Here is a 27,171-nt window from a genome sequence, read left to right as displayed (position 1 = left end):
GTGCTGCGCCCGCGCATTCGATAATACCGTTTGTAACTAATAAGGCCCCGGGTTTTGTTGACCGATTCCGTTTAAACTGAGACTAATCAATTAGAATGAGTTAGGAAAATATTTTCCTAACTCATTGCGATATTAAATTATCAAATATTACAATCTTCTGTCAAATGTTGAATGTAGTTTCCACACAAGTTTCGCATTTGAATTTGAGTCCAGTTGCCTGAAACCTCCTTTTCCTCACGCTAAATTCTAATTGCTTAATAAATTAATACTAAAACTTCAGTGGGCGACTAGTTGTCCACATATTATTGGTCATTGTGATTCTGAAGACGCGCGTCGCACTGCGCTGGTTACGTGGTGGATTCAAGAAATTAACTATACTAGTCCTGAACCAGGAATGCCACGGAATGTACGGAGATTTCATGTATTTGTTTATTTATTTACCAACTAACTTTCGCCCGCGTCAAACTGATATTCTTGATTTTCCGCAAGAAATTACCAAAAAATGCTTCTGTATTGGTGCCGTGTGGTTTTCGGCACCAATAGAAAAATATATAGGAACAACGGGGTGGGTCTTGACATTTTACGACGAAACGATATAAGACGAAAGGCGACGAAGGGACAGGCTTGTAAACTTGTGATTCTTCACACACACACATACACATGGTCATCCAACAGGCTTGAAAGGACTGAAAGGCCACGTTCAGGTATTTGGCTTAATGATAGAATTGAGATTCAAATAGTGACAGATTGCTAGCCCATCGCCTAAAAAAGAATCCCAAGTTTGTAAGCCTATCCCTTAGTCGCCTTTAACGACATCCATGGGAAACAGATGGAGTGGTCCTATTCTTTTTTGTATTGGTGCCGGGAACCACACGGCAAAGTATTCTTACATATAAAAATTAATCTTCATGATGAAATTCTATGGCGTGCTCTCAATCCAATCATGTAACAATATATAATTGTTGTAGCCAATTAAATGCATCAGGTGTGCATTAGAGTACTCCCTTTAGGTCACCATGGAAACATTCCCTCATTCCCTTTTACAATAATTTTTCGTCAATATTCCCACATAATAATCCCCGAGGTGGGGTTATGTCTATTTTTAACCGACTTTGGAGACGGTGTTCGCTGTAATACAAATAATACCAAAACATTAAGCTTACTTAATTTATGTGTCAATCAATGATATATTGTACACAATATATGTATATATAGCTATACATATACATCGAAAAGTCCTTTTAATTCCCTGTTAGTGCACTCCTAGACTACATGAGAAACCTACATGCCAAATTTCAAGTCTATAGACCGATTTGGGCTGTGCGCTGATATTTCAGACAACCGCGGGCGCAGCGTTCAATAAATTTATTATACATCTTAAACGACGAGACTAAAGTCAGAATCGGTATTTTTAAATTTTAAATAAAGAATGTTTCGACTTTACCCCGAGTCCCCAAGCCGGCGGGGCGAAAGGGCGTCGGGAGTTAGTAAGTGCACACGTAGGTACTGGCAAGACGTCTAATTTTATAAGACACTCGCCCTAAAACTAGTATTTTCATCTTCTCTTTTTTGTGTGGCTTCGCTGAGCTCACCTATGGTACTGGCAGAATCATCAGCGTCGTAGTGTCTAAACGTGCGATATTATACTAAATCAGGACATTTTCACTGTCCATTGTTCGTGTTATATACATACCTACACATTTCACATACACCTTTGAACATACATATGGTCACGTCTACGAGTATATCCCTTGCGGGGTAGACAGAGCCACCAGTCTCGAAAAGACTGAATGGCCACGTTCAGCTATTCGGCTTAATGATAGAATTGAGACTCAAATAGAGACAGGCTGCTAGCCCATCGCCTAAAAAAGAATCCCAAGTTTGTATACCTATCCCTTAGTCGCCTTTTACGATATCCATGGGAAAGAGATGGAGTGGTCCTATTCTTTTTTGTATTGGTGCCGGGAACCACACGGCACTGCATCTTTGTTATTATTATTACTCTTAATTATGTATGTAACCAACAAATGTATTGTGATAGTGATTAAAGCTTCTATCTAAACGGTATTTCCAAATTTTGAATAAAGAATGTCTCGGTTTTACCCCAAGTCCCCAAGCCGGCGGGGCGAAAAGGGCGTCGGGAGTTTTAGGTGCGCGCGTACTGGCGAGACGTCATAGACTAAAAGATTTTTACAGTATTTAAGTTGGTTGGTGTTGGAAGATACAGAGATGCAATGAATTGACTAATTTTAAAAAAAAATAAACTGGTATTAAAGGCGCACGTGACGTTCCTTTAGTTAATTTCAAAATCAAATTAATTTATTACGTTAAAGTATGTGTAGGCAAGGATGGTCAGTAAATATCATTGTCAAACAGACTTTGCTGTTTGGGGTATTTATTTTATTTATTTATTTCACCAAATCGCAACAAACGTTAGCATATGAAATGTAGTGTAAAAATGTAATAAACTACAGTCGATGACAAAGAAACCTAACCCTAGGGGCAAAAAATTATAGATTATTGAAACCAATGTGTAAATCAATATTGTAGTTGTTGAAACAGCAATTTTTAAAGAGGCAATGAAGAGAAACGGTGAAAGGTAGCGATGGAAGTTCCGTAAGTAAGTGTGTCGCGTGGTTCCCGGCACCAATACAAAAAAGAATAGGACCACTTCATCTCTTTCCCATGGATGTTGTAAAAGGAGACTAAGAGGTAGGCTTACAAACTTGGTATTCTTTTTTAGGCGATGTATTAGCAACCTGTCACTATTTGAACCTCAATTCTATCATTAAGCCAAATAGATTTTCAAGACTGTTGGATCTGTCTACCCCGCAAGGGATATAGACGTGAGCATATGTATGTATGGAAGTTCAGTAATTGCGCGTTGGAGGTCACGTTTCTCTGACGACGACTGTACATCGGTTTCTCGCATAGACAATCTAGAATTATTCTTTGACCAAGGACAAAGGACGCTGCTAGGGCAGACGCGGGGACATTCTACGCTCCAAAGGCATTTCTAATCGAAATGTAAAGAAACGTATGGACATTGCCGTTTTATAGATATCTCCGCCATGTGGCCTCAAGTTTCTACATACACACGTACATATAGTCACGTCTTTATCCCTTGCGGGCTAGACAGAGCCAACAATCTTGAAAAGACTGACAGGCCACGTTCAGCTTTTTTGGCTCGATGATAGAATTAAGATTCAAATAGTGACAGGTTGCTAGCCCATCGCCTAAAAGAAGAATCCCAAGTTTATAAGCCTATCCCTTAGTCGCCTTTTACGACATCCAAGAAAAGAGATGGAGGGATCCTATTTTTTTTTATTTGTGCCTGGAAACACATGGCAAAAATTTTAAGTTCTCTCAAATAGAAAAAAATACAATTTTCTATTCTTGTAAACTTTTGAAATTAATGTTAATGTTATGCATATACCAGTAATCGAAATTTCATAGTATCCCTTTAAATAATTTCGATTGTGCATAGCAGTCGTAGCACTACTTTTTCAAATAGTTTTGGTTGAGTGACAGTCGCTTTTTCCTTTTAAATATTGAAAACCCACATTTTGTCAACGGTAGCGGTTATCCATCATCGTCTCCAAAACTTAAATTCGTATTCTAAAATAAACAAAAGACGGAGGTGGTCTCTTGTCTAAACGAATATAATGTTTCATAAGTTTCATTCATCTGAAATAGAAATAGACAAGGAAAACTATCGGACAGTGAAACACAGGCGACCCAAAAACTCTAATGCGACAAAATAGTGAGGGTGCGGAAGGATCACCCGATGACTCATTAATTATTTAACTTTAATGAATGTAAGTAAAAAATTAATAGTATCAGTTTTGAGTAGTATGCACTCAAAGATGTTAATTACGTTTTGCTAATTTGTAAAATCTTCATAATAATACTGACTAGTGGTGGTAACAAAAAAAAAACAATAAAAGTTACATTCAGTTTTATGAATTCTGATTCTGATATACATCGCGTAGTTTTCTTTTAATGACGAAACTGGATAAAAATTATGTTTCAAGACAATTTTATTTTCAATGTAGTAGTATTTCATTTCTGTAATTTTATGCACATATGTAGTATTTGTTTTGTATGCTATCGTCATTTTTCGTCGTTAGTCACAAATAAAATTAGAAAAATGCAGCGGAAAATTCTCAGATCACACGCTGCGCGCGCGCATCTACGAGGTATAATAAACTTGGACGGGTCACCGCCTACAGCGTATCGTGTTTGTAACGTCGACGTTGATTTTTCAACGAGAAAAAATGTGACTGCATATCTTTACAGCTGATTTCCTGAAACAACTGTATGTCGGAAGCTTACATTTTTTTTACATATATAAATGGAATTGTAGATTATATGGCTTAATTTTAATGGAAAGTCATTAAATCCAATAAACTTGTATTGTGTGAATATATGTATATCTCAATATATGTATATGTATATCTCACTTCCAAGCTAAGAAGTATAAGTGGAGTTGTATCTTATAAAGCTATTATAGTGAAGCCTGTTTAAGATTACTCTTCTCTAATTTTTCCCATATTTGATCGAAATGTACTACAACATTTTGTAATGTAATTGTCCTTTTGAAACGACAATAACAAGTAATTCTGTGTTAAGTAAAGAATTCACTGAACTTATTAGACCACATCTTTCCGCTTGCCACGATCCCTGCACACTTCTTTCGCTTCATCCACATTCATAACTCTCTTCATGCAAGCTCGTCGGTTTCGGGTACTCTTGATAATACCTTTTGCTCGAATTTGCGTATCCTTTATTATTAATTATGTATTCTTTACACATGTCGATATCACAAAAAGATTAATATTACATTAATAAATGACAATAGAATAATAATTTATAACGTAGTAAACCTAAATACGGTAAATGTTAAAAATGCATGAATGCACCCACGTGTTTTACATTCAGAATTGTACAAAAATACCATTTTTTAATTAGCAACCTGTTTATGCTAATTCACTTTACGCATAGGGGTTCAGTTATTTGAACGGAGATAGGGAGTTATAAATATATTTTGTGTATTTTGTTTTTATAACTGTTAAATTTATGTGAGAAGCCGTTTGCCGCAATTAATTTTTTTTAATTCAAGAAAAGCTTAATTAGTAAACTGTTACATAATGCTATTACTACAAAGTTGGCCTACTATACTATATATGTAATATGAAATTTGCTACAATAAATTATAAATGAATGAAAATAACAATAAATTAAGACGACCCGATCAGCGGACACTGTGTTAGAGATGATATATAAACAAGAACTAATAATATTAAATAACTTGTAATATGAAATAATAATAAACTTGGCTTGATTCAAGTCTAGACTGTTCATTATAGCCTTCCTTTCCAATGGCAAATTTTGCCTATGTCCAACAAACTATACTAAAAAATAGAATACAAAAATTGTATCATATACTATACTTAAGCTAAGATGATTTAATTTAATGATTCATTTAAATCATTTAATTTAATGATTTTAATTTAATATGTTTTTAAGAGGAACTTGTTCTTCTTCGTTTTCTCCCTACGAGGAGAGGGAACTCTTTATTAGTCATTGTTACTATGACGGTGCCGTGTTGTTCCCGGCACCAATAAAAAAAAGAAAAGGACCACTCCATCTCGTTTCTAGGGATGTCGTAAAAGGCGACTAAAGGATTGTGCTTATAGACATGGGATTTGGGAATGCTTATGGGATGGGATTCTATCATTAAGGCAAATAGCTGAACGTGGCCATTCAGTCTTTTCAAGACTGTTGGCTCTGTCTACCCCGCAAGGGACATAGACGGGACCATATGTATGCATGTATGTACGTATTGGAACTAAGATATTTTAATTTAATGATTCATTAATGGATTTTTGCATAGAAAACATCTCCTTTGTCTTCTTCCTATAAATAAACCCGCGGGAACTCTTTAAAAATCAGTGTTATTGTGACATGAAGCGATAAATCATAACTGATATAAAAATATCGCCTTGCATTTAGATCAAAGTAAGGATCTAATAATAAACGTGTGCTGCACAACCCACGAATGCCTGGAATTTAGAGATTGGCCGATATTAATTCTGTGACAGAAGGAGACGGGTTAAATGTTACAGTTTAACGAAATATTATGTGCTATTTATTCTGTTAATAAATCCCTTTGATCATTTGTTATTTTGTTCCAAGTGGATTTAACACGCTTTGTGTTTAAGAATAGTTTTTAGTTAATGTGTCCGATTACTGCATGTTGAATTGCATAATTTTAATAATAGAATGCGGGGTGAAGATGACTCACTAGGTACCAGGAGGAAGATTTATTTATTTTAAGTATAATTAAGATGTATCGGACTCGACCGCCACCAAAGGGAAGATCTTCCGCCAGACTAGGTGTTAATGAATGATATATTCATTCATTAACACCTAGTCTGGCGGAAGATATGATGTAATGAATATCTTTATTTTCTCCACAAAACCAACTTAAATATAACTTAATATTATAGATAGCATGCACAATACAGCAAGAGATTGTGGAGAACTGGTGCCCGTGCTAGGTGTCCGAAGAACCTGTGTTACGGGTCACCAGGTCTCACCCATTAATTTATAACTATTGTGGAGTGGAGTGAGTGTAGACGTATACAAAAAACACAATATACATAATTATTACATTAGGAAACCACTACAAATAAATCCTCGGTTTCATCATAGGAAAGTGCTTGCAACCACTGAAACAACACTTTTTTACAGTTGAACTTATTTAGATTGTAAATATGTAGATTGTTGCGCCTGGGGAACCGCAGCTCCGACGATGTCTTTTTTTTTTTGGACTATGTGAACATACTCGTAGTTCGCCTGAGGGGCATTAACTATTACAGCGGGACAGTTTTAGGCGAGGGCTTGACGCTCCTCCAACAGCCTTTTCGGCGAAAGTGACTTTGCCTTTGAGCAATGCAAATTCGCGAGCGGATGCAACGCTCAACCTTAAGGGTTCTATGTTGACTAAGCTTGCCTTAGGGGCCTATCTTTGAGTTTGTATATGTATGATCCAATCGGAAATCTTTGCTTGCGTGATTTAGGTTTTTCGCTATTTTTGACTGATAGCGTCGCGTGTTTTTTTTTATTGCTGTGACGTGTAGCGTAGATATGTCGCCACAAAGAACACATGAGTAGTCAGTACATTCATTCAGTCACGTCTATATCCCTTGCAAGGTAGACGAAGCCAACAGTCTCGAGAAGACTAAAAAGCCTCGCTCATCTTTATGGCTTCATGATGAAATTGAGATTCTAAAAGTAACAGGTTGCTAGCCCTTCGCCTAAAATAAGTAGATGAGACACTAGATGAATACCAGTTTTATAAGCCCGATTGACTTTTAAAATCTGCACAGTAACAGAAGCAGTTGGCACATCTTTTGGATGGCTTATGGAATCTTCTATCATTAAGGTTATCAGCTGAACGTGGCCTGTTAGTCTTTTAAGTCTGCTGACTCTGTCTACCCCGCAAGGGATTTAGTCGTGATTATATGAATGGATGGAATATTTGTAACTGACCGTAACAGATGTTAACACGTATCAACAAGGGTAGTTTTTCTAAAACTTGTCGTGACGATAACCCGCGATTTCCTATAACCAGGTTAATTCCCACGAAACTTCTTGCGTGAAGCATTTCAATACAACAAAAACCAATAACCCATACTGTTTTCAATAAAAATTGGTAAAAAAGAAGTAAAATAAAAAAAAATAAAAACAAAAAAGTTTGAAATAGGAAAACAAATAAGAAGAACCTGCTACTTTGCGGTCGGCCCATCTGTCAAATGACGACATGTGGCGTTTTTACGGCCCTACGATTTGTTGTTGTAGCTTTCCCTTTCACACGTAAGCATTTCAGAATATCCGTCCCGCTCTCGCGTAGTTTTCTTTCAAGGTGCTGGGTAATTGAAACCGAACACTGCATGCGGGCGAGTGAAAGGACTCGCATGCCAAAGAATAATAAATTCGCCAAAGATGATGTACCTAAATAGGCCGTGTGGTTCCCGGCACCAATACAAAAAAGAATAGGACCACTCCATCTCTTTCCCATGGATGTCGTAAAAGGCGACTAAGGGATAGGCTTACAAACTTGGGATTCTTTTTTAGGCGATTGGCTGGCAACCTGTCACTATTTGAATCTCAATTCTATGGTTATGCCAAATAGCAGAACGTGGCCGTTCAGTCTTTTCAAGGCTGATGGCTCTGTCTACCCCGCAAGGGATATAGACGTGACCATATGTATGTATGTATGTATGTATCATGTAAATCGTGAAAAGAATTTACTTTCACACCGGTTGCAATGTTCGTAGTTCATTTTGCGCCAAAGAGGTCCATCGCAAAGTAGCCGTATTGCGATGCGAAAGAAGATATATAGTGACAGGAATAGGAGAGGGAATGCTTAGATTGGTTGGTCATGTGGAGAGAATGAATGATAGCAGGGCACGCGCGACGCCGTTTTTATCGCGCGTAAAACTATCGTGCCGTGTGGTTCCTGGCACCAGATAAAAATAAAGAATAGGATCACACTGTATGTCGTAAAAGGCGAGTATGTTAAACTTGGGATTCTTCTTTTAGGCGAGAGACGAGCGAGGGAGACGTTCTTGTAAAGCATACTAAACCGACCAGGAGATTAGTTTTGTTTGTTTGAACGCGCTATTCTCAGGAACTACTGGTTCGAGTTGAAAATTATTTTTGCGTTGAATAGACCATTTATCGAGGAAGGCTTTAGGCTATATAACATCACGCTGCAACTATAAGGAGCAAAGAAATAATGGAAAATGTGAAGAAAAAAACGGGGAAAATAATTTATACTTGACGGCTTCAATGTTGCCCAAAATAACTATTCCAGGCGGACGAAGTCGCGGGCACAGCTAGTGAGTTAATATTTTTTTACTCATATCCTCTACGCGTACTAGAAAATTTAGGCATTTAACTGATCCTTCGCAACTGCACATTTACTTGACAACACGGCCGTTGACCTCTAAGGACCATTGTCTTAACACGGGATACGGTAACACTGAATATATTGCAATAACAACACCACTTCATCATTGTAAGTTGAAGAGTTACGAATGCAAGGAATAATGAAGGCCAGGTTCAGTAGGAGGTCTTTATGATGGAATTGAGATTTGAACATGGAGAGAGGTTGCTACGAGTATCTTAACGTCTAAAATTATAATGCCAAATGTTAAAGCCTTTTTCTAATTCACGCTGGCACATTATCGGCTTTGTCTACCCCTCACCCCATATGTGTTATTAATTGTATTAATAATCCCATGGATGTCATAAAAGGGATAGGCTTACAAACTTGGGATTTTTTTAGGCGATGGGCTAGCAACCTCAATTCTATCTTTGAGCCAAATAGCTGAACGTGGCCATTCAGTCCTTTCATGTATGTATGTTTAATTAATGTTTAGGACTTGGGCAAAAACTTGTATAATTAAAAAAAATTGATAGTGATAAATTCAAAATAGACCTCACATGTTAAAATTCTGACGTGTGAACGAAACATTCCTCGTCGCCTTTACGCTAAATCGATTACATAGCGTTAATCGTTATACAATCCATTGTTTTTAGCTTAGAATAAAAGATAACTGTCTGCGCTTTTCGGTATCGTAAGATGGTCTTCTTCATGCCGGTATTGGAAATTGGAAATCGGTTTAAAAGCTCTGATAACAAAGTGTTTAAACTTTAGCACAAAATTTTTAATACTTCTCATTATTACTTTTCACCCATTAGGTCATTCAGTTCCGTCTGCTTTTAACTAAAATTCCTTTTTTTTCGCTCCCGTTCAAATTACCAAAAAGTACCTATTCTTTCAAAGTGTAAATTAAACTATTTCGTACTAAGTGTCATAAAAATAGGTTCACAATCAAGTAAGTCAGTAACAAATACACATACATATAATCACGTCTATAACCCTTGCGGGGTAGACAGCGCCAACAGTCTTAAAGACTGATAGTCCACGTTCAGCTGTTTGGCTTAATGATAGAATTGAGATTCAAATAGTGTACAGGTTGCTAGCCCATCGCCTAAAAGAAGAATCCCAAGTTTGTAAGCCTATCCCTTAGTCGCCTTTTACGACATCCATGGGAAGGAGATGGAGTGGTCCTATTCTTTTTTCTATTTGTGCCGGTAACCACACGGCAATAACAAATAGATATGTCATTAAAATTTGAGCCTGTTTCGTATTAAGAGTGCAAAATAAATTCTACTACTATACTAATCAAGTAATAATCACTGTCACGGAAAACGGCTAGTATGTGTCCAATAAAACAATATAGTATTGTAACACACGCGTTTGATTACACGCCTGCCACGGCCTTCGAGGCGTGAAGTTATTTTAATGTTACGCCGCTTTGCCGTAATGAAAACTTTTTGCCGTGCCGTGTGGTTCCCGGCACCAATACGAAAAAGAATAGGACCACTCCATCTCTTTCCCATGGATGTCGTAAAAGGCGACTAAGGGATAGGCTTACATACTTGGGATTCTCTTATAGGCGATGGGCTAGCAACCTGTCACTATTTGAATCTCAATTCTATCTTATAGCCAAATAGCTGAACGTGGCCTATCAGTCTTTTACAAGACAGTTGGCTCTGTCTACCCCGCAAGGGATATAGACGTGATTATATGTATGTATGTATGTATGTAATAAAACTTTTTGCCGTCAGAACTTGTTAGTGGAAGCTCTCACTAGACACACACAACACGTATACATTCTTAATTTACAAAATATGACAATTGACTCATTGACTGACCAGCACCAAGTCTAGCGCCAAGCTCTAAGTAGGTCAAATTTAGATGAGAATATCTTAAATTCTCATGGGAACGTTTAACAAGATTTTACGATTTAGGCGCGCGGAGCCGCTAGCGTTCTTAAAATCTTCCCGCTTGCCACGATTTCTGCATGCTTCTTTCGCTTCATTCACATTCGTAACTCTTTTTATGCAAACTCGGCGGTTTCGGATACTCTTGACCTGACCTTTCGCCAGGACGTTATTCATTTGATCGAGGTAAATTCATTTAGGTCTTCCCACTTCATGGTTCCCATTCACTTCCCTTATATATTAGTTTCCTTCATATTAAACTCTCCGCATGATTAAACCATCTAAGCATTCCCTTTTCCATTCCTGTCACTATATCTTTTTTCACATTACAACATCACATTACCACACTGTTCCTTATTAGATATTCAGTAACACACTGAAAGAATACTTCTAAAACGTGCTTGTTAAAAATAGTCTAAATATTATAACAGAATTCAAATAAATAATTTAATACTTAGCCATCTTACAAACTGTTTATTATTTTCTTTTAAATAAACAACAAAACTTCCCACATTAATCACGGACAAGACTCCCAACTTTGTCGCCGTTAATACAGCAGTATTTTGTTCATTTTTTTTCCCCAAAATTTATGGCACAGGGGAAGACTCCCGAAATCATATTTCAAGGTTCAGTAACCACGGTCTGTTGACAATTGGAATGTGCTCGAACTTGTCCGTAATTATTCGCTTTTCAGGGTCAACATACGCATTTTTATATATATTTATATATCTTTAATTTCCCACTACGATATGGGGTTATTTTTCATATTCTGAACGTGACCTTTCAATCTCTTTAAGACTGTTGGCTGTGTCTACCCCTCAAATGACAAAGAGGTATACGCTAGCTTTGGACGCAACAGCGGTAGGCAAATTATATTTAGCCTATTACAAATTTCTAAAGTTGATTCAAAAGTTAACTTTCGAATTTACAAAATGTTTATTAATTTATTAAATTTTATTATACAAAAAACGAATATATGAAATGTACAGCTCCATGGGCGGACTTAATGCTAGGAGCATTTTCTTTCAGTCAACCATTGTGTCTGACATAGAACTTTATGTTCAAAATATATAGGGAACTAAATCTTCAGATCGACTTTCTTGATTGATTCTCCCACTCATCGTATAATTCCAGGAATAGCCGTACTGAATGAACATTATTTGTAACAATAAGACCCACGGGTGCCTAGATTATAGGTAATTATAGACGTAAGTGTGGCAGCCACCTGCCTTGTCACATGCTGTCGCCGGCCACATGTGGTTTCCGCCAATTTCCTCCGTTTCCAATATCTCACGAGAAAAATTACGAGTAAAATACATTATTATAAATACATACATATGGTCTTTATCCCTTACGGGGTAGACAGAGCCAACAGTCTTGAAAAGACTGATAGGCCACGTTCAGCTGTTCGGCTTAATGATAGAATTGAGATTCAAATAGTGATGGGTTGCTAGCCCATCGCCTAAAAGAAGAATCCCAAGTTTATAAGCCTATCCCTTAGTCGCCTTTTACGACATCCATGGAAACGAGATGGAGTGGTCCTATTCTTTTTTGTATTGGTGCCGGGAACCACACGGCACACATTATAAATTTATTTATATATAAACATATATAGTACATATGTATACTAGAGGCCGCCCGCGACTTCGTCCGCATGGAAACCCTATCAATCCCGCGGGAACTCCGGGATAAAAAGCCTATATGTTATTCTGGGTCTTCAGCTACCTACATACCAAATTTCATCGTAATCGGTTCAGAAGTTGTTGCGTGAAATAGTAACAAACATTTGTAATATTATTAGGTTATATTTTTTATGAGAACAAACTAAGTACATACGAGTATACTATACTGAAGTACAAGAAGAGTGTGAGTGGGTAAGTGAATCACCATCCAAGTGATTCACCATTGCCCGCAGCTCCGTCCGTTCTTTATTCTCTTCTGTACTTCTTTAAGGAACATATTTGCCAAATTTGATGTGATCTAGGTACGTTCGTCTACGCCTCCCCCTTCCAACATTCCAATTCACTATCTCTTTGTTTCTCCCAAAATCGTGTGTCAATGCGAACACGCCACCCATTCGTTGACAAATCTTTAATTGACTACTCCCGGCCCCACGGACCGTCTTAATGCTTAATTAATGACTATTTATTATTATAATACATTGAATTGGTCGCTTAACGTATCATTACTTTACAAACTTAGTAATTCAGCCGCCCAAATGTCCATAAGTACACTTTAAAAAAGTTTTATCGACTTGTATGGCATGATTCAAATAAATTTAACCGCAAATATAATTTGGTATCGATTATGTTACTCAACACCGTAGAATCGTGTCGTCAAACGTGTCTAGCTTTTTTTATGTCAGTCAAGTTTTACTTTTTTTGAAACTTTAACCTAGCAACGGTAGCAACTGCAAAAGTCTACATCTTACACTGAAGTCTTACATGGGCATATTCCGAATTGCTAGTTTTTTTTATATTTTATACAATGTTTAAAATTTGAAATAAGAATCTTATTTCGAAAAAACGCTCTAGATGTGAGTGTTGATAAAATTGTGAGGATAAGAAACAGCGGGGAAAACTGAGATGTGAAAGAAGATACTTAAAGTGGAGCGAAAATGAATGAAAGGAAGGATGAGAAGAAATGAAAGGAAGTCCTCGCGAAAGGTCAGGTCAAGCGTACCCTAAACAGACGAGCTTCGAGTGAGTGGATGAAGCGAAAAAAGTATGCAGGGATCGTGGCAAATAAAAATAAAGCCTCTGCTTTCCCATCTACTTTCCTATGAAAAAAGCGTTATTTCATGTATGTAATACCTATACGAGATCAACGTCAACGGGTTACGCAACATCACTCCTGAAATAAGCAGGCAGACAAAAAAATCATAACGCACATAAAAACACGGTCATTGACACCGGGCAGAGGTGAAAAAAAAATGTAGACACACTGTTAAAATAACGAACTCATTACATTCTTAGAGCATAGACAACCGAGTTCCAAATTCGAATTTGACTTTTTCTACAATGTCACACGCGAAGTGTCACTCATGGTGGGGGATAATTGATGATCTGTCATTTTTTTTTAAAGTAAATACATACGTTCCTTGTCGAAGGAGGCGTGGTAGGAGTAGTTGTTACTATAACGACATAATTAGTTTATTACTAATGTCTTTATTAGCATGGCCACATGGCACGCCTCGCCAAAGTTTTTGTCTACGTAAAGTATAATAAGAAAATATGTCAGTTTGAGATGGATATTATAGTACATCTGAAAAATTAACGGAATTTAGAAATTTCATAGACAAAAATGGATTTTGACGGATTTTAGACTACTTTCATTCCATAAATTAAAACATTTTGTATCGTTTTATTTTGATTTAATTTTTTTAAATTTGGACTCCTTGTTTTCTATAAATAAAATGAATAAAACACAAATGAAAAGACAGTTGTCAAAATAAATTTATTTATTGCGGTATACATGCCCCATTTTTCAAGGAGTTACTTACACCAACTGTATAATTAAACTAACCCAAATTATGTAAGTGATTTTTACCTATATGTACTTATTGTTTATTTAAATTCACTTTTTAGCATAATAAATAGCATTTATTTCATATGGCTTCGCTTCCGAAGCTAAGTAAAATCTTTTGATAATAAAGAAAAACAATTAGTAGTTTCTTTCACATCTGCCATAACCCAGACTATTCTCTTCTACAAATCTATGGCTCGTGCTTAAAAGTACTTACAATCACGTCTTATTCCTTGCGGGGCAGACAGAGCCAACAGTCCCAAAAAGACTGATAGGAAACGCTCAGCTGTTTGGCTCGATGATAGAATTGAGATTCAAATAGTGACAGGTTGGTAGCCTGTCGCCTAAAAGAAGAATTCCATAAGCCTAGTACTTAAAAGTATTATTATACGACGCAATCAAGATACCTCGGATTCCGCTGCATAACACTGTATCTCCTTTCACTGTGCACAAGCGGTACTTAATGGACGAATTTAAATTCACAAAGCATACGCCATTTTTATTTTAATCGCCTTTAATTAAAGGTCGTCCTGTTGCGGTTTTTGGAAATCGCCATTGCGCGTTCTTCGGTTCCTAGTATTTTATATTTAATTATTTTATTAATTTGGTAGTGCTTAAAAAACAAAAAATGTGATCGGAAATATCTTTTGTTTCGATTAAAAACTTATTTTCTCCCTTTCGTTTGCTTTACGGTTAACCTCAAAGATAGAGTGAGAGATATAGTTGAGACGTATGCCTTGTCGAGTCATTCTCAAAATTATTTTCCTATATATAAGATGGCTGTTTTTTTGGTGGCTTTCAGATATTTCGGTTTTTTATGGCTTTTTTCAGTACCTTTGATGAATTTCTCTGACATCCACCGAGCACCACTCGGTAACCCAGGTACAACTATCTACCCTGTGTGTCTTGCATCGAAATTGAGTACGCAGTGTATGCAAAGACTTTCGTGTCATTTTATACTTCATCTCGATTAAACTGATAGTGTTGTACGTGTGTACATAACCCAAAAACATATATCTATTCGCGCAGTCGTTAAAAAGATGTTAAACTTGGAATTTGGAGTACAACGTAAATTATTGTGGTGTACTGAATGTATGCATGCGCGGGCGCATTGCGCATACCATGGCGTAGTAAAGCCGCGTTTGTTTTTTAAATAGATAACGTTTTATGTTTTAACCCCTAATGTGGAGGAGGTAAGGTAGGGAATTGAATGATATATAAGAAGTTAAGTATGCGAGAACGTGTATGCAAACAAATTGTGGTTGGTGTAATGTGTCAACTACAATGTACGGAGATAGTGCTGGTGTACAACCACTTAATTACTAATTGCTTAGATTAACTTTACTCTCGCCAAATTAAAATGACTCACTGCTCATCCATACTTAATGTGTGTTTGTTTGTATGTACTTTTCACGCTTTACTACATAATATCAGTAGGAAGTAACAAAAATATTGAAAGTCCATTAAAACAGGTCACAACGATGATCACAAATATGTAACAGCCTTTATAACCAGTGTTGCACGATAAATATATTTGGCTAGCTGTGCCCGCGACTTCGTCCGCGTGGAATAGTTATTTTGGGCATCATTGAAGCCCTCAAGGATGAATTATTTTCCCCGTTTTTTTTTTCACTTTTTCCATCATTTGCAGCGTTATGTTATGTAACCGAAAGCCTTCCTCGATAAAAGGTCTATTCAACGCAAAAAAAAATGTTTTCAATTCGAACTACAACAACAACAAACAAACAAACAAACTCTTCAACTTTATAATATTAGTTTGGATTTGAAGAAATACAACTACTCATTTATGATTTTCTCAGACGAATTTCGGTAGAATCGAGATTCGTGGAACTGTTGAGTCATACGAATTATTGATGTTGTTCCAAAGTGTATTTGGCAAAAAAAAAAAAGATTGATCCAAACCTCATTAGAAGCCGAAACGCTGTCTGTTTGTCTGTTTAACGAGACCACAACCGCAATCATTCAATTAAGTGTACACAAACTTTTACCTATTCACCGTTTGATCAATGTTGCACAGTTTTGTTTATGACATGTAAGTAAAGGTTATAAAGATGATTTAATTTTTTTTTTTTAAATCTCAAAGATAATTTTATAACCTCTCCTCTGCTGTAAGTTTCATTTGGCTAATAAAAACATTAAGCACCTTTATCTTTTTTTTCTTGTGTCGTGTCGTGTGATTCCCGGCACTAATCACCAATATAAAAAAAATAGGACCACTCCATCTCTTTGGATGGATGTAGTGGAGGTGATGGGCTGGCAACCTGGCACTATTTGAATCTCATTGCCTAGCAACTAATCGTTGCATATCAGTTATTCAAGACTGCTGGCTCTGTCTACCCCGCAAGGGATATGACGTGATTAGGTATATGTGTGTACTCTGAAGAGAACTAACACCACTGTTCTGTTAACTCGACTTCATAGAACCACAATACTCTATGCAATCCAACGTGAATCGTCACCAAATCGACACGCGAATGTCATTCATAATATCTGTTCCCACACTAATTAGTAATCCCTCTTGGCCTCAAGGCAGTCTGCGTTCATTGATAAAGCAGGAAGCAATTCATTAAGTCTTGAAGACTGCAGTGTGTGCACCAACTGATAATAACCGCTTGATAATGAATTTTGTCATACCGGACGACGATTTTTTTTTTTTGCCTTTTATTTGGCAACAGGTCTTAATCTTTTTAAACTGCCAGTGTTAATTCTTTTTTTATTTTTTTTATTTTGGTATTTTTGAGAAGGCTTTTGTTTACATCATGAAAATAAGTTCGTGAATTTCTTTATTTAATTAATGAGAACCTGTGTCTTTTCCAAAATTTTCTCAAGCCACAGTGACGTATACGATATCGCATCTTTTTTTTTAATTGGTTTTGTCAACAGTTGTTAAAATATTTTAAACAAAACAACAACATGCACATTAAATGGCAATTTTGTTTTATTAAGATCGCCATTAAAAACTTTGTCAAATACAAAATAGAAATACGTTCAACTTAATAACTTTTGAATTTCGACAGGTTTTTATATTATTAAACTCGCAAAACTCGCTGAAAGAAATCCATTGTATTAAAATAGAGCTGATTGCATTGTTCGAAGTGAATAAGCCGAACCTAATATGCAAAATATCAACCTCTCAAGAGATACCTACTCAATGGGAACTCAAAAAACGGTCTGTAGGAAACTCGTCGACCGAATCGTAACATAACATTTTTTCCCGCCATACCATGATGTAACCGAGGTCGACGCCCCAACACCTGTTGCTTATGTTTTTTTTTTAATCACACGGGCACTGGACATTCGTCTATTAAGCACTCACTTTTTGTTGGAACCTCTTAGTCGATGGTTATTGATTTATTATACATGGAGTTCAAATTTCGAATGCTTGTTTAACTTCGTCGAGTTTATGGTGTTTCGTATTCGACGCCTTCATGGTGCCATTCATTCACAAATGAATTAGGCTGTCTCTTTTGCGCGTTTGCAAAAATTGTTTCCGTCTCGTTCCCTCACGGATTCGTTTGTCTGAAATGTGAATATTTATAAGTCCTGCAGTACTGCAGAATTCGGTGAACTGGTAGTGAATACTGCTTTATATGGGCGCGTTGACGCCAAACATAAGTATTGCATATTAATCGAATTTAGCATAAATACCTTGGGAACATCATCATAATTTATCAGAGATCAGATGGGACGACGCCTTATGTGATGGGACCGTAGGTAGTTAGGATCCTGTTGGACATTAAGATTATCTCGAATTCTCAGCACATAAATTTTTCATTGGAAGCCAGATTTATGTAATTAAATAAGTATACAAAGTCCACCGCTCGAATCGTGACGGTATTTGTAATTACTCATGGCTGTAGTGTTGTGATAAGTAACACGTTGGGTTTTTCACTAAGACTAATTTAAGAGCCTCTAATTAATCTCGGTCGAAACGGGAATATTTTGGAGATAGATCAGGCAACACTTCCCCAAACGAATAACCTTGCATTAAAATTTGATTAATGTTACCAGATTAACACACTTAAATTTTAGGAAAATATTTAATTATCATATTAATAATTATATGCCGTGTGGTTCCCGGCACCATTACAAAAGAATAGGACCACTCCATCTCTTTCCCACGGATGTCGTAAGAGCCGACTAAGGGATAGACTTGGGATTCCTCTTTAATGTAAATCCCTGCCAATCTAAGGTCTGCCGCGCCGATGGATGCATGGCTAGGGGCGAGCCTAGTCTCGAGCGTGCCACTTCCGCCATGGGGTTGGGCGACCCCCAGGTAATGGCTAGCCTTACCCTGGCATGCGGGGCTCTGCTGGGGCGGACAAAATTTTTCCCTAGCGTCTCGTGGGAATCGCATGGATGCAAATCTTTTGAAAGAGCACCTAGATGGCGGCGATGGTGTCCGCACCCCATCACGTCTCGTTCCCGGCGGGAGCGGTATGCGGTCTGCTGAAAGCCGCTTTGCGACGATGAATGTAAGAGGAGGAATGAAGGATAAGATTGAGGAAGTATGCCAGATGATGGATGAAAGACGTTTGGATGTGTTGTGCGTGAATGAAACGAAGCGGAAAGGATGCGACGCGACGCAGCACGGCCCTTACACGGCGTATTGGTCTGGAATTTCCAGTACCAGCCGAGGCTGTCAAGGGGTCGGTCTAATTCTTTCTGCACGAATGGCTGAGTGCGTGAATGAGTATGAGTGTGTCAGCCCTCGTCTTCTATGGATTAGGCTGAAAGTTGGAATCACTCGGATCTTCGTTCTAGGTGTTTATGCACCTTGGGATGTGGGTTCGAGGGGTACAACATCAGCAAAAAGCGAAAACGAGGAGTTCTGGAATAGTGTAAGAGAAGTATTGAAAGTTACCAAGCCAAATGAGAAGATTATTATGTTAGGTGATTTTAATGGATGGGTGGGTGTAAAGCGTGATGGATATGAAAAGGTGCTTGGTGCGTTTGGTGACGAAAAGGTGAATGATAATGGAAGAAGTGTATTAGAAATTTGTCTAGAGTGGGATCTTTTTGTGTCGAACTCAATGTTTCAACATAAAGAGATCCACACCTACACAAGAGTGGAAGGTATTTTAAAAAGTATGATAGACTTTGTGATTGTAGATGAAAGATTGAAGAACAAAGTGCTGGATACCCGTGCATATCGCGGTGCTGGCATTGACTCGGACCATTTACTGGTGATATCCCGGATAAGGGGTATCTTCAATCGCTGGCGGCACAGGGTAAGGGAGCAAACCAGCGCTTTGGAAAGAGTAAAAGTAGAAAATTTGCAAGATATGGATGTAGGTAAGAAGTATATTAATAGACTGAAGGATGAATTTGAAGATTTAGAGGAAATGAGCGATATTGAAGATGGATGGAAGGAATTTAAAGAAAGAATTGTGAAAGTAGCTGTTGAAGTGTGTGGTGTAAGTAGAAGAAGGAAAGGAAAAAATCACAAAAATGCGTGGATGAGTAAAGATGTGCAAGAACTTGTGCGATTAAAGAAGAAAGCATGGCTGGATTTGTTAGCAGCAAAAGCTAACTTAAGAATGCAAGAGGTTATAGATGAAGATGTGAATGAAGCACGTAAGGAATATAAGAAAATGAAAGATTTGGTTAAGAAAGCTGTGATTAGAAAGAAAGAAGAGTATAAAGAGGATTTTGATAAAAGGCTATCAGAAGACTTTCAGTCAAATCTGAAAGTATTCTGGAAATCCGTAAGGTCAGCCCGAGGAAATACTATAACCAGAGAGCTGACTAGGATCAGATGCCAGGATGGTAGCGTTGTGAAAGGAGAAGAATGTGTACTAAAGATATGGAAGGACTATTTTGAAAGTTTATTTGAAAAAAAGGAAGGAAATAAGAAAGATTTCTGCTATAGCGAAGAAAAAGAGAATGAGATGGAAGGCGAAATTGAAATGTTCGAAATTGTGGAAGCACTTAAGAGTATGAAAGCGGGAAAGGCTGCTGGGTGTGATAGAGTGTCGGTCGAGATGCTTAAAGCAGGAAAAGGCGTAGTAGCTAGTCAGTTGTACTGCCTTTTCAATTTGTGTTGGAGAAGCGGCCGAGTACCAAAAGATTGGTGTAAGGCTGTTATCGTGCCACTTTACAAAGGAAAAGGGTCACAGCTGGACTGCAAAAATTATCGTGGTATAAGCCTGCTTAGCGTCGTCGGCAAATTGTATGCTAAGGTATTGATTAATAGAGTCAGGAATGAAACTGATGACAAAATATGGGATGCTCAAGCGGGATTTCGAAAGGGAATGGGATGTACTGATCAGGTCTTTTCCTTGCGGTGCATAGCCGAAAAGTTTTTGGCCAAGAGTCAAAAAGTCTATTGCACATTCGTAGATCTGGAAAAGGCCTATGACAGAGTTGAGAGGAATGAATTGTGGTCAGCACTTTCTATGCATGGGGTGAGCAGTCTCTTAATACGAGCACTGAAATCCTTATATGAGGATTCGAGTGCTTGTGTCAGGATAAACGGAGCGCACACTGAGTGGTTTAAGATTGAGAAAGGCGTTAGGCAAGGATGTGTTGCGTCACTTATGTTATGTTGCGACATTAATGTATGGGAGTGAAAGTTGGGTATGGCAAAAGAAGCATGAAAGCAGAATAAATGCAGTGGAAATGAGAGCGTTAAGGAGTATGATGGGTGTGAAATTGAGTGACAGGATAAGGAACAGCGTGATAAGGGAATGTTGTGATGTGAAAGAAGATGTAGTTACAGGAATAGAAAAGGGTATGTTAAGATGGTTCGGTCATGTGGAGAGGATGAATGAAAGCAGGTTGACTAAGCAGATATACAAGGAGAGTGTGGAGGGAAAGGTCGGAGTGGGAAGACCTAGACGAACGTATCTTGATCAAATTAAGGACGTCCTGGTAAAGGGTCAGGTCAAAAGTACCCGAAACCGCCGAGCTTGTATGAAGAGAGTTATGAATGTGGACGAAGCGAAAGAAGTATGCAGAGATCGTGGCAAGTGGAAAGAGGTAGTCTCTGCCTACCCCTCCGGGAAAGAGGCGTGATTTTATGTATGTATGTATGTATTTAATTATCTATTTTGGAACGATTAATCTTCGAAACAACTAAACAGATTTGATACAATTTTGTAAATAAACAAATACGACTAATGTTTATCTAGATGACTTGATGATGGAATCAAGGTTCAGATAGTGACAGGTTGCTAGTCTATTACCTACTCGTAAAAGGCGAATTAAAGTTTATCGGCCATTATTTGAGCGTTTATTTCTTCTCACACCCATCACACCATTCTATAAGTAAGCGCTATATTAGTCAATACCTCAGTGGTGGGAGGTCGGTAATCAATCATTTTGGTGTGTAAACCGGCGCTTGCACACTCGCCTGCTAAAGTTAATAATGTAAATCAAATGTTTCTCAAGTTTTATAAGGACTTTTGTTGGTAAATGTAACTTTTTCACGTGCACGAAAACTGCTTTATTTGATACGTTGATTCTTAAAAATGTCTATGTATAGGGATCGGTACAACTTAACAGATGTAGTCACTGCCTACCCCTTTAGGAAAGAGGCGAGATTGTACGTAAATATTGTTCTCTAAAAGACATCCTGAAAGGTTATATTCTGATTTTGATGATTATATAATTTATTTTTTATCATTAATAACATGGAAGAATAATAAAATATCGCGTCGCTTCTCACTTCGCTGTGAACTGACCCTTAGGCTCGCGTGAGCTTTCAACCAAGTCAATAATTACTATATACGTTCAAATAAAATTCAATTATATACATTTGAACCCACAGCACACATGAACATCATTGTGATAAATTTATTGTTCTGTTCAAACCATTGAAAAAATAATATAAAATGTACTAGCTTTTTTCGCGGTATTTTGACCAGCTTATCAAATACATGTTGACTAAGCAAATATAGAAGGAAAGCGTGAATAGGAAAATGGAGTGGAAAGCCCTAGACGAATATAATACCTTGATCTAATCACGGGCGTCCTGGCAGGTCAAGATTACCCGAAACATGAATGTGGATGAAACGATAGAAGTATGCAGCAATCGTGTCAAGTGGAAATATGTAGTCTCTGCTTACCCCTCCGGGGAATAGGCCATATAGATTAAATAATAAATTAGGTGCCGTGTGGTTCCCGGCACCATTACAAAAAAGAATAGGACCACTCCATCTCTTTCCCACGGATGTCCTAAAAGGCGACTAAGGGATAGGCTTATAAACTTGGGATTCCTCTTTTAGGCGATTGGCTAGCAACCCGTCACTATTTGAATCTCAATTCTATCACTAAGCCAAACAGCTGAGCGTGGCCTATCAGTCTTTTCAAGACTGGTGGCTCTTTCTACCCCGCTGGGGATATAGATGTGATCATATGTATGTATGTATGTAATAAATTAGGAGGACTTGTTATGGATCTGCCGAAGGAAGAACCCATACACGGCATGTTTGAACGCCGAGCGATTAGGAGCTCTTCTGACCGTATGCATCAGTATGGATAATGGATTTTGTAAAAGACTGGACCAAAACGTGTCAATTACACTTTGATATTTATCATAATTGTTAATATCTATTGTAGATAGTTATTTTTAATAACGATATTTGTAAATACATCGTGATAATTTTAAATGAAAATATGATTCCAGACTATTAATTTAATGGGTGGAACTTAAAGGCATTATTTACAATACAAATCATTATTTATTATACAAGTAGATGTTTTATAGTTACACTAGTTGATAGTATGAACTTATATTGAAACTAGCTTTTACCCGAAGCTTCTACCCGCGCAAATTTTTTACCACCTACAAAAGAATACAGGTTTTTCGCAAATCCCATGGAAACTATAGTTTTTACCGGGATAAACAAACAGAGCCAACAGTCTTGAATAGACTGATAGAACACATTCAGCTATCCATATAGTCACATTTTATTGGCCTATCCCTTAATTGCTTTTTACGATATCCATGGCAAAGAGTGGGAGTGGTCCTATACAAAAGTACCGTGAACCACACAGCACAAAGACTTGAGTAAAGTTAACGTAAGTAAACAGTGTCGGCTTCACAAAGCCCCATGAAGTACCTATAAAACTACAAGTCGAGAGGTAGTTTTAAAAAGCCACCTACAGTCCCGGAGATTTCGTAGATCAGGTCCTGCGTCGGAGCTCTTTTATGAGTTTTTAAGTGGCCATTATGAGCTGAGTTAATGTCATTATACAGACTTACTTACTGTATGGTGCTGCGTTTAAATCGATTTAGTTCACTTGACGACTGGTAGTCTTTGTACTATAGAGTTTTTGTAAAATTACAATTGGCACCTATTGATAAGCGCATGATGACTGTATCTGCAGATAGAGAGAAGAGATATACTTATTTGTCTTCCTCGATAACTACAAATAAGGGATTTTCAAGCCAAAGTTAAATAGACATAATTTGAGCTTCCGTGCGCCGCCTTAGACTTTGTATTAGTTATTATCAGATAGATTTAGGTCAAATGCACACAAATTGCCTAAACCTTTAAGTTATACAAAAGTTGGAGTTAATATGAAAAAGTATCAGAGGAGTAACCATTCCATTAGGGAATGACTAGCTTCCTACGGAATTAGCACATGACCTTGAATAAAAAGTTTTTTAAAATTTTTGCGAATTTTTACTTTCAATATTCTTTTCTTGTCAAAACTTTCGACTTCAAAGAAGTACACAAAAATTGCAAGTGAAAAGATGTAGTCTCTGCTTACCCCTCCGCGATAGAGGTGTTATTTACAATCACATTTGAGTCTAAAAGTTTGATTGGTAGAGAAAGCCTTAAATCCACCTTTTGTACAATATTTGAGAATTATTTTTTTTTTAATGTCATCTTCTAAATGAGAAAATCATCAAAAATATCTCAATTCGAAAAAAAAATGCCACATTACAATCGTTTTGCAAGTCACTCAACTTTATGCAAACGCTCCCCGAACTCTCACGAAGTATGGAAGATGCGATGTTATTTTTTTCACCCAATTGCCTCGGATTTAGGTAAGAGCTCGTTCCCACCTGTCGGCTATCGGATCCGTATATTAATCGGATGTCGGCGCCTTTGTTCACACACACGATCGGTTGTCGGCCACGGTCGAAGCTAGTGCCAATTTCAAGCACTCTACGCGAGGCGATTGTGCACGATGGACGTCGACGAAGCTCTTGTTGTGATGTATTATTATTTGAGAAGAAAACGAAGAAAGACAGCCAAGGAAAGAAAATATTGGGTGCACCCAATCCTGAGAGAAAGATTTAGTTTGGGAACATTTCAGAATTTAATAACAGAATTGAGGAGTGACGAAATTAAGTTTTTCAATTATTTTAGAATGTCGATAACTACATTCAACCATCTATTGGCTCAAATATCAGTGAGCATAAACTACCAAAATACGAGATTTAGAGACTGCATTTGTACTGAAGAAAGGTTGGCGATATTTTTAAGGTAATATAATTATACATATTAATTTGTATAAAGGAAGAGATAAAACAGTCACTTTTAGTTCACATATATTTATTGAAAGAAATAACTTTAATTTTTTTTAATTACGAAAACAAATTAGTGGAGTTAAATATTACTAAAATCTAAGTCCGAATCTTGAGTATTACTTGAATGTAGTGACAAAGTAGGTGATGCTGGTTCAACGAGTTGGCGTGTCGAATATCCATATCCACTTGAAGGGAAGATATTATTCTGGTTTAATGGTGGGTGCACATTCTGGTTTTGTGACGAATATACAGATTGTTGCACGTGATCTCTTGATTGTGAATGCCAACCATAGTTTGATGAGTATAAACGACTTTCACGCTGCTTTTTAATATTTTGAATCAGTGACAGCACGCCTGATTGAAACTCTAAAGTTTCATTATCGTCAAAAGACGTAACGCTCGGTAGAACACCTTTAAAAAAAGAGAGCATTGGATGTTCGTTACTTCTGTCTGACTGTAGCCTGCTATCTAAAAACTGGCTCATTTTGTCATCGAGACAGGAGGTTTTGGGCTTTTTGGAAGTGCTTGGTAATAGCAGCTCTGAATTTATATCTGTTGTATTGGCCGCTGATGCCTCGGGACATGTATCTGTTGGACGCTTCTTGACAGAATCATGAGTTCGATTAGGCTCAGCCACTTTTTGCAGAAAACTCATCTGTTCTTTATATATATATGGCTTTGAAAACTTAGCCCCTGCTCCGGATTTTTTGACGTCATTTTTATTTGCTCGCATCCAGGCATCTCGTAGATTCGACCACTTTGTAGATACTAATTTACCTGCAATTACAATAGGTACATATAGAAATGTTAATTATTTTACCTACTTAATTATTTTACAGATATTGCGCATCGGGTTGTTCCTTCAAAGAATTGCACTATAGTTACAGAGTTGGTGTGTCAACTATTAGTAAAATCTGCAAAGAAATTAGTTCCACTATCTGGGATGTATTAAGAGACGAGTTCATGCAAATTCCTGATAATGAGCGTAAATGGTTGGAAATTGCAAAAGGTTTTGATATGAAAGCCAACTTTCCGCACTGTCTTGGAGCAGTTGATGGTAAGCACATAAGAGTGGTGAAACCAAACAATACTGGCTCGATGTATTTTAATTACAAAGATTATTTTTCATTTGTTTTACTAGCCGTTGTTGATTCAGAATATCGTTTTATTTTTATGAGTGTTGGCTCGTATGGAAAAGAATGCGATTCTTCAATATTCAAGGAGTCAACTATATGGAAGAAACTGAATGATGGTAGTTTAAATATACCAAAACCAAGGCCTCTACATGCAACACTTCAAAATGATATGCCTTATGTTCTCGTGGGCGATGAGGCTTTCCCTCTGTCAACAAATTTGTTAAGACCTTTTGGAGGCACTCATTTAGACCACATGAAAAAAATATTTAACTATCGTTTAAGTCGGGCAAGAATGTACGTTGAATGCGCATTCGGTATTTTAGCCAATAAATGGAGAATATTTCATCGGCCACTGGATGTCCACCCAGACACGGCTATCGAAATTGTAAAAGCGTGTACAGTATTACACAATTTTGTAAGAGAAAAGGACGGTCTGAACTTTGAAGATATTCATTATGCGGCAGAAAATCCGATGCAAGAACAAGTACAACTGCAAAACTGTAATCCACGTGGTGGTCCTATTGCAAATTATATACGGTCTGAATTTGCAAACTACTTCGTTTCAACAATAGGCTCGGTGCCTTGGCAACCAGAAGCGCATGGTTAATATTTATGTTTTGAATTTTACGTATATTATTAAATAAATAACTTCAAACACTTACCACATGATTGTCTTTCTTTTTCGTCCAAATTGTCAAAATTAGGTATGAGTAGGCAGCAAACTTCCCGCCAAGCAGCTATTTTCAGGTTCTTATCTTTATAATCATTTAGAGTTTTGTCCCAAAGGACACCTCTTTCCTGAACTAGTGTGATCAATTGTTCGGGGTTGATATTTTTTTCCATTACTACGAATCACCAAACGTGCGTACAATAAAAACACAACAACTCTGCTTGCGCGCCGCGATGTGTGTGTGCGCGATCGCAGGTACGACGTACGCACGAACGGAATGAGGGGTAGCGGGGAGAGGGTTATCGGCTCCGACATCAGACAAATGTGAACAGCGCCGTTCTTAATCATAGGCGAGCGAGATCCGACACGATTTTTTTCCGGGCGTAGAGGGCTGGCAAAACACCCGACATTTCTTGTCGGAGCCGACACAAAATCGGTTTCCGATAAGTGTGAATAGCGTCATATATAAT

General features: G+C 37.5%; 3 protein-coding genes across 4 annotated transcripts in view; 2 read left to right on the top strand and 1 right to left on the bottom strand.

Moving 5' to 3' along the window:
- Positions 1 to 27,171, top strand: part of LOC106136683 (tRNA dimethylallyltransferase) — a 209,334-nt gene that overhangs the window by 138,367 nt on the left and 43,796 nt on the right. The gene's annotated exons all lie outside the window — the stretch shown is intronic.
- Positions 24,553 to 26,697, top strand: LOC132902250 (uncharacterized). The gene is made up of 2 exons (XM_060946568.1): positions 24,553 to 24,851; positions 25,735 to 26,697. The coding sequence occupies exons 1-2, from the start codon at positions 24,553 to 24,555 to the stop codon at positions 26,636 to 26,638; spliced, it is 1,203 nt and encodes a 400-aa protein (XP_060802551.1). The 3' UTR covers positions 26,639 to 26,697.
- Positions 24,845 to 26,874, bottom strand: LOC132902251 (uncharacterized). Its single transcript, XM_060946572.1, has 2 exons — positions 26,694 to 26,874; positions 24,845 to 25,672 (listed from the first exon to the last, which is right to left on the bottom strand). The coding sequence occupies exons 1-2, from the start codon at positions 26,872 to 26,874 to the stop codon at positions 24,975 to 24,977; spliced, it is 879 nt and encodes a 292-aa protein (XP_060802555.1). The 3' UTR covers positions 24,845 to 24,974.

The sequence above is a fragment of the Amyelois transitella genome, chromosome 11, assembly GCF_032362555.1.
Source record: "Amyelois transitella isolate CPQ chromosome 11, ilAmyTran1.1, whole genome shotgun sequence".
NCBI classification, from domain to species: domain Eukaryota; kingdom Metazoa; phylum Arthropoda; class Insecta; order Lepidoptera; family Pyralidae; genus Amyelois; species Amyelois transitella.
The sequence above is the reverse complement of the archived record's forward strand: the minus strand, read 5'-3'. Positions and strand labels throughout refer to the sequence as shown.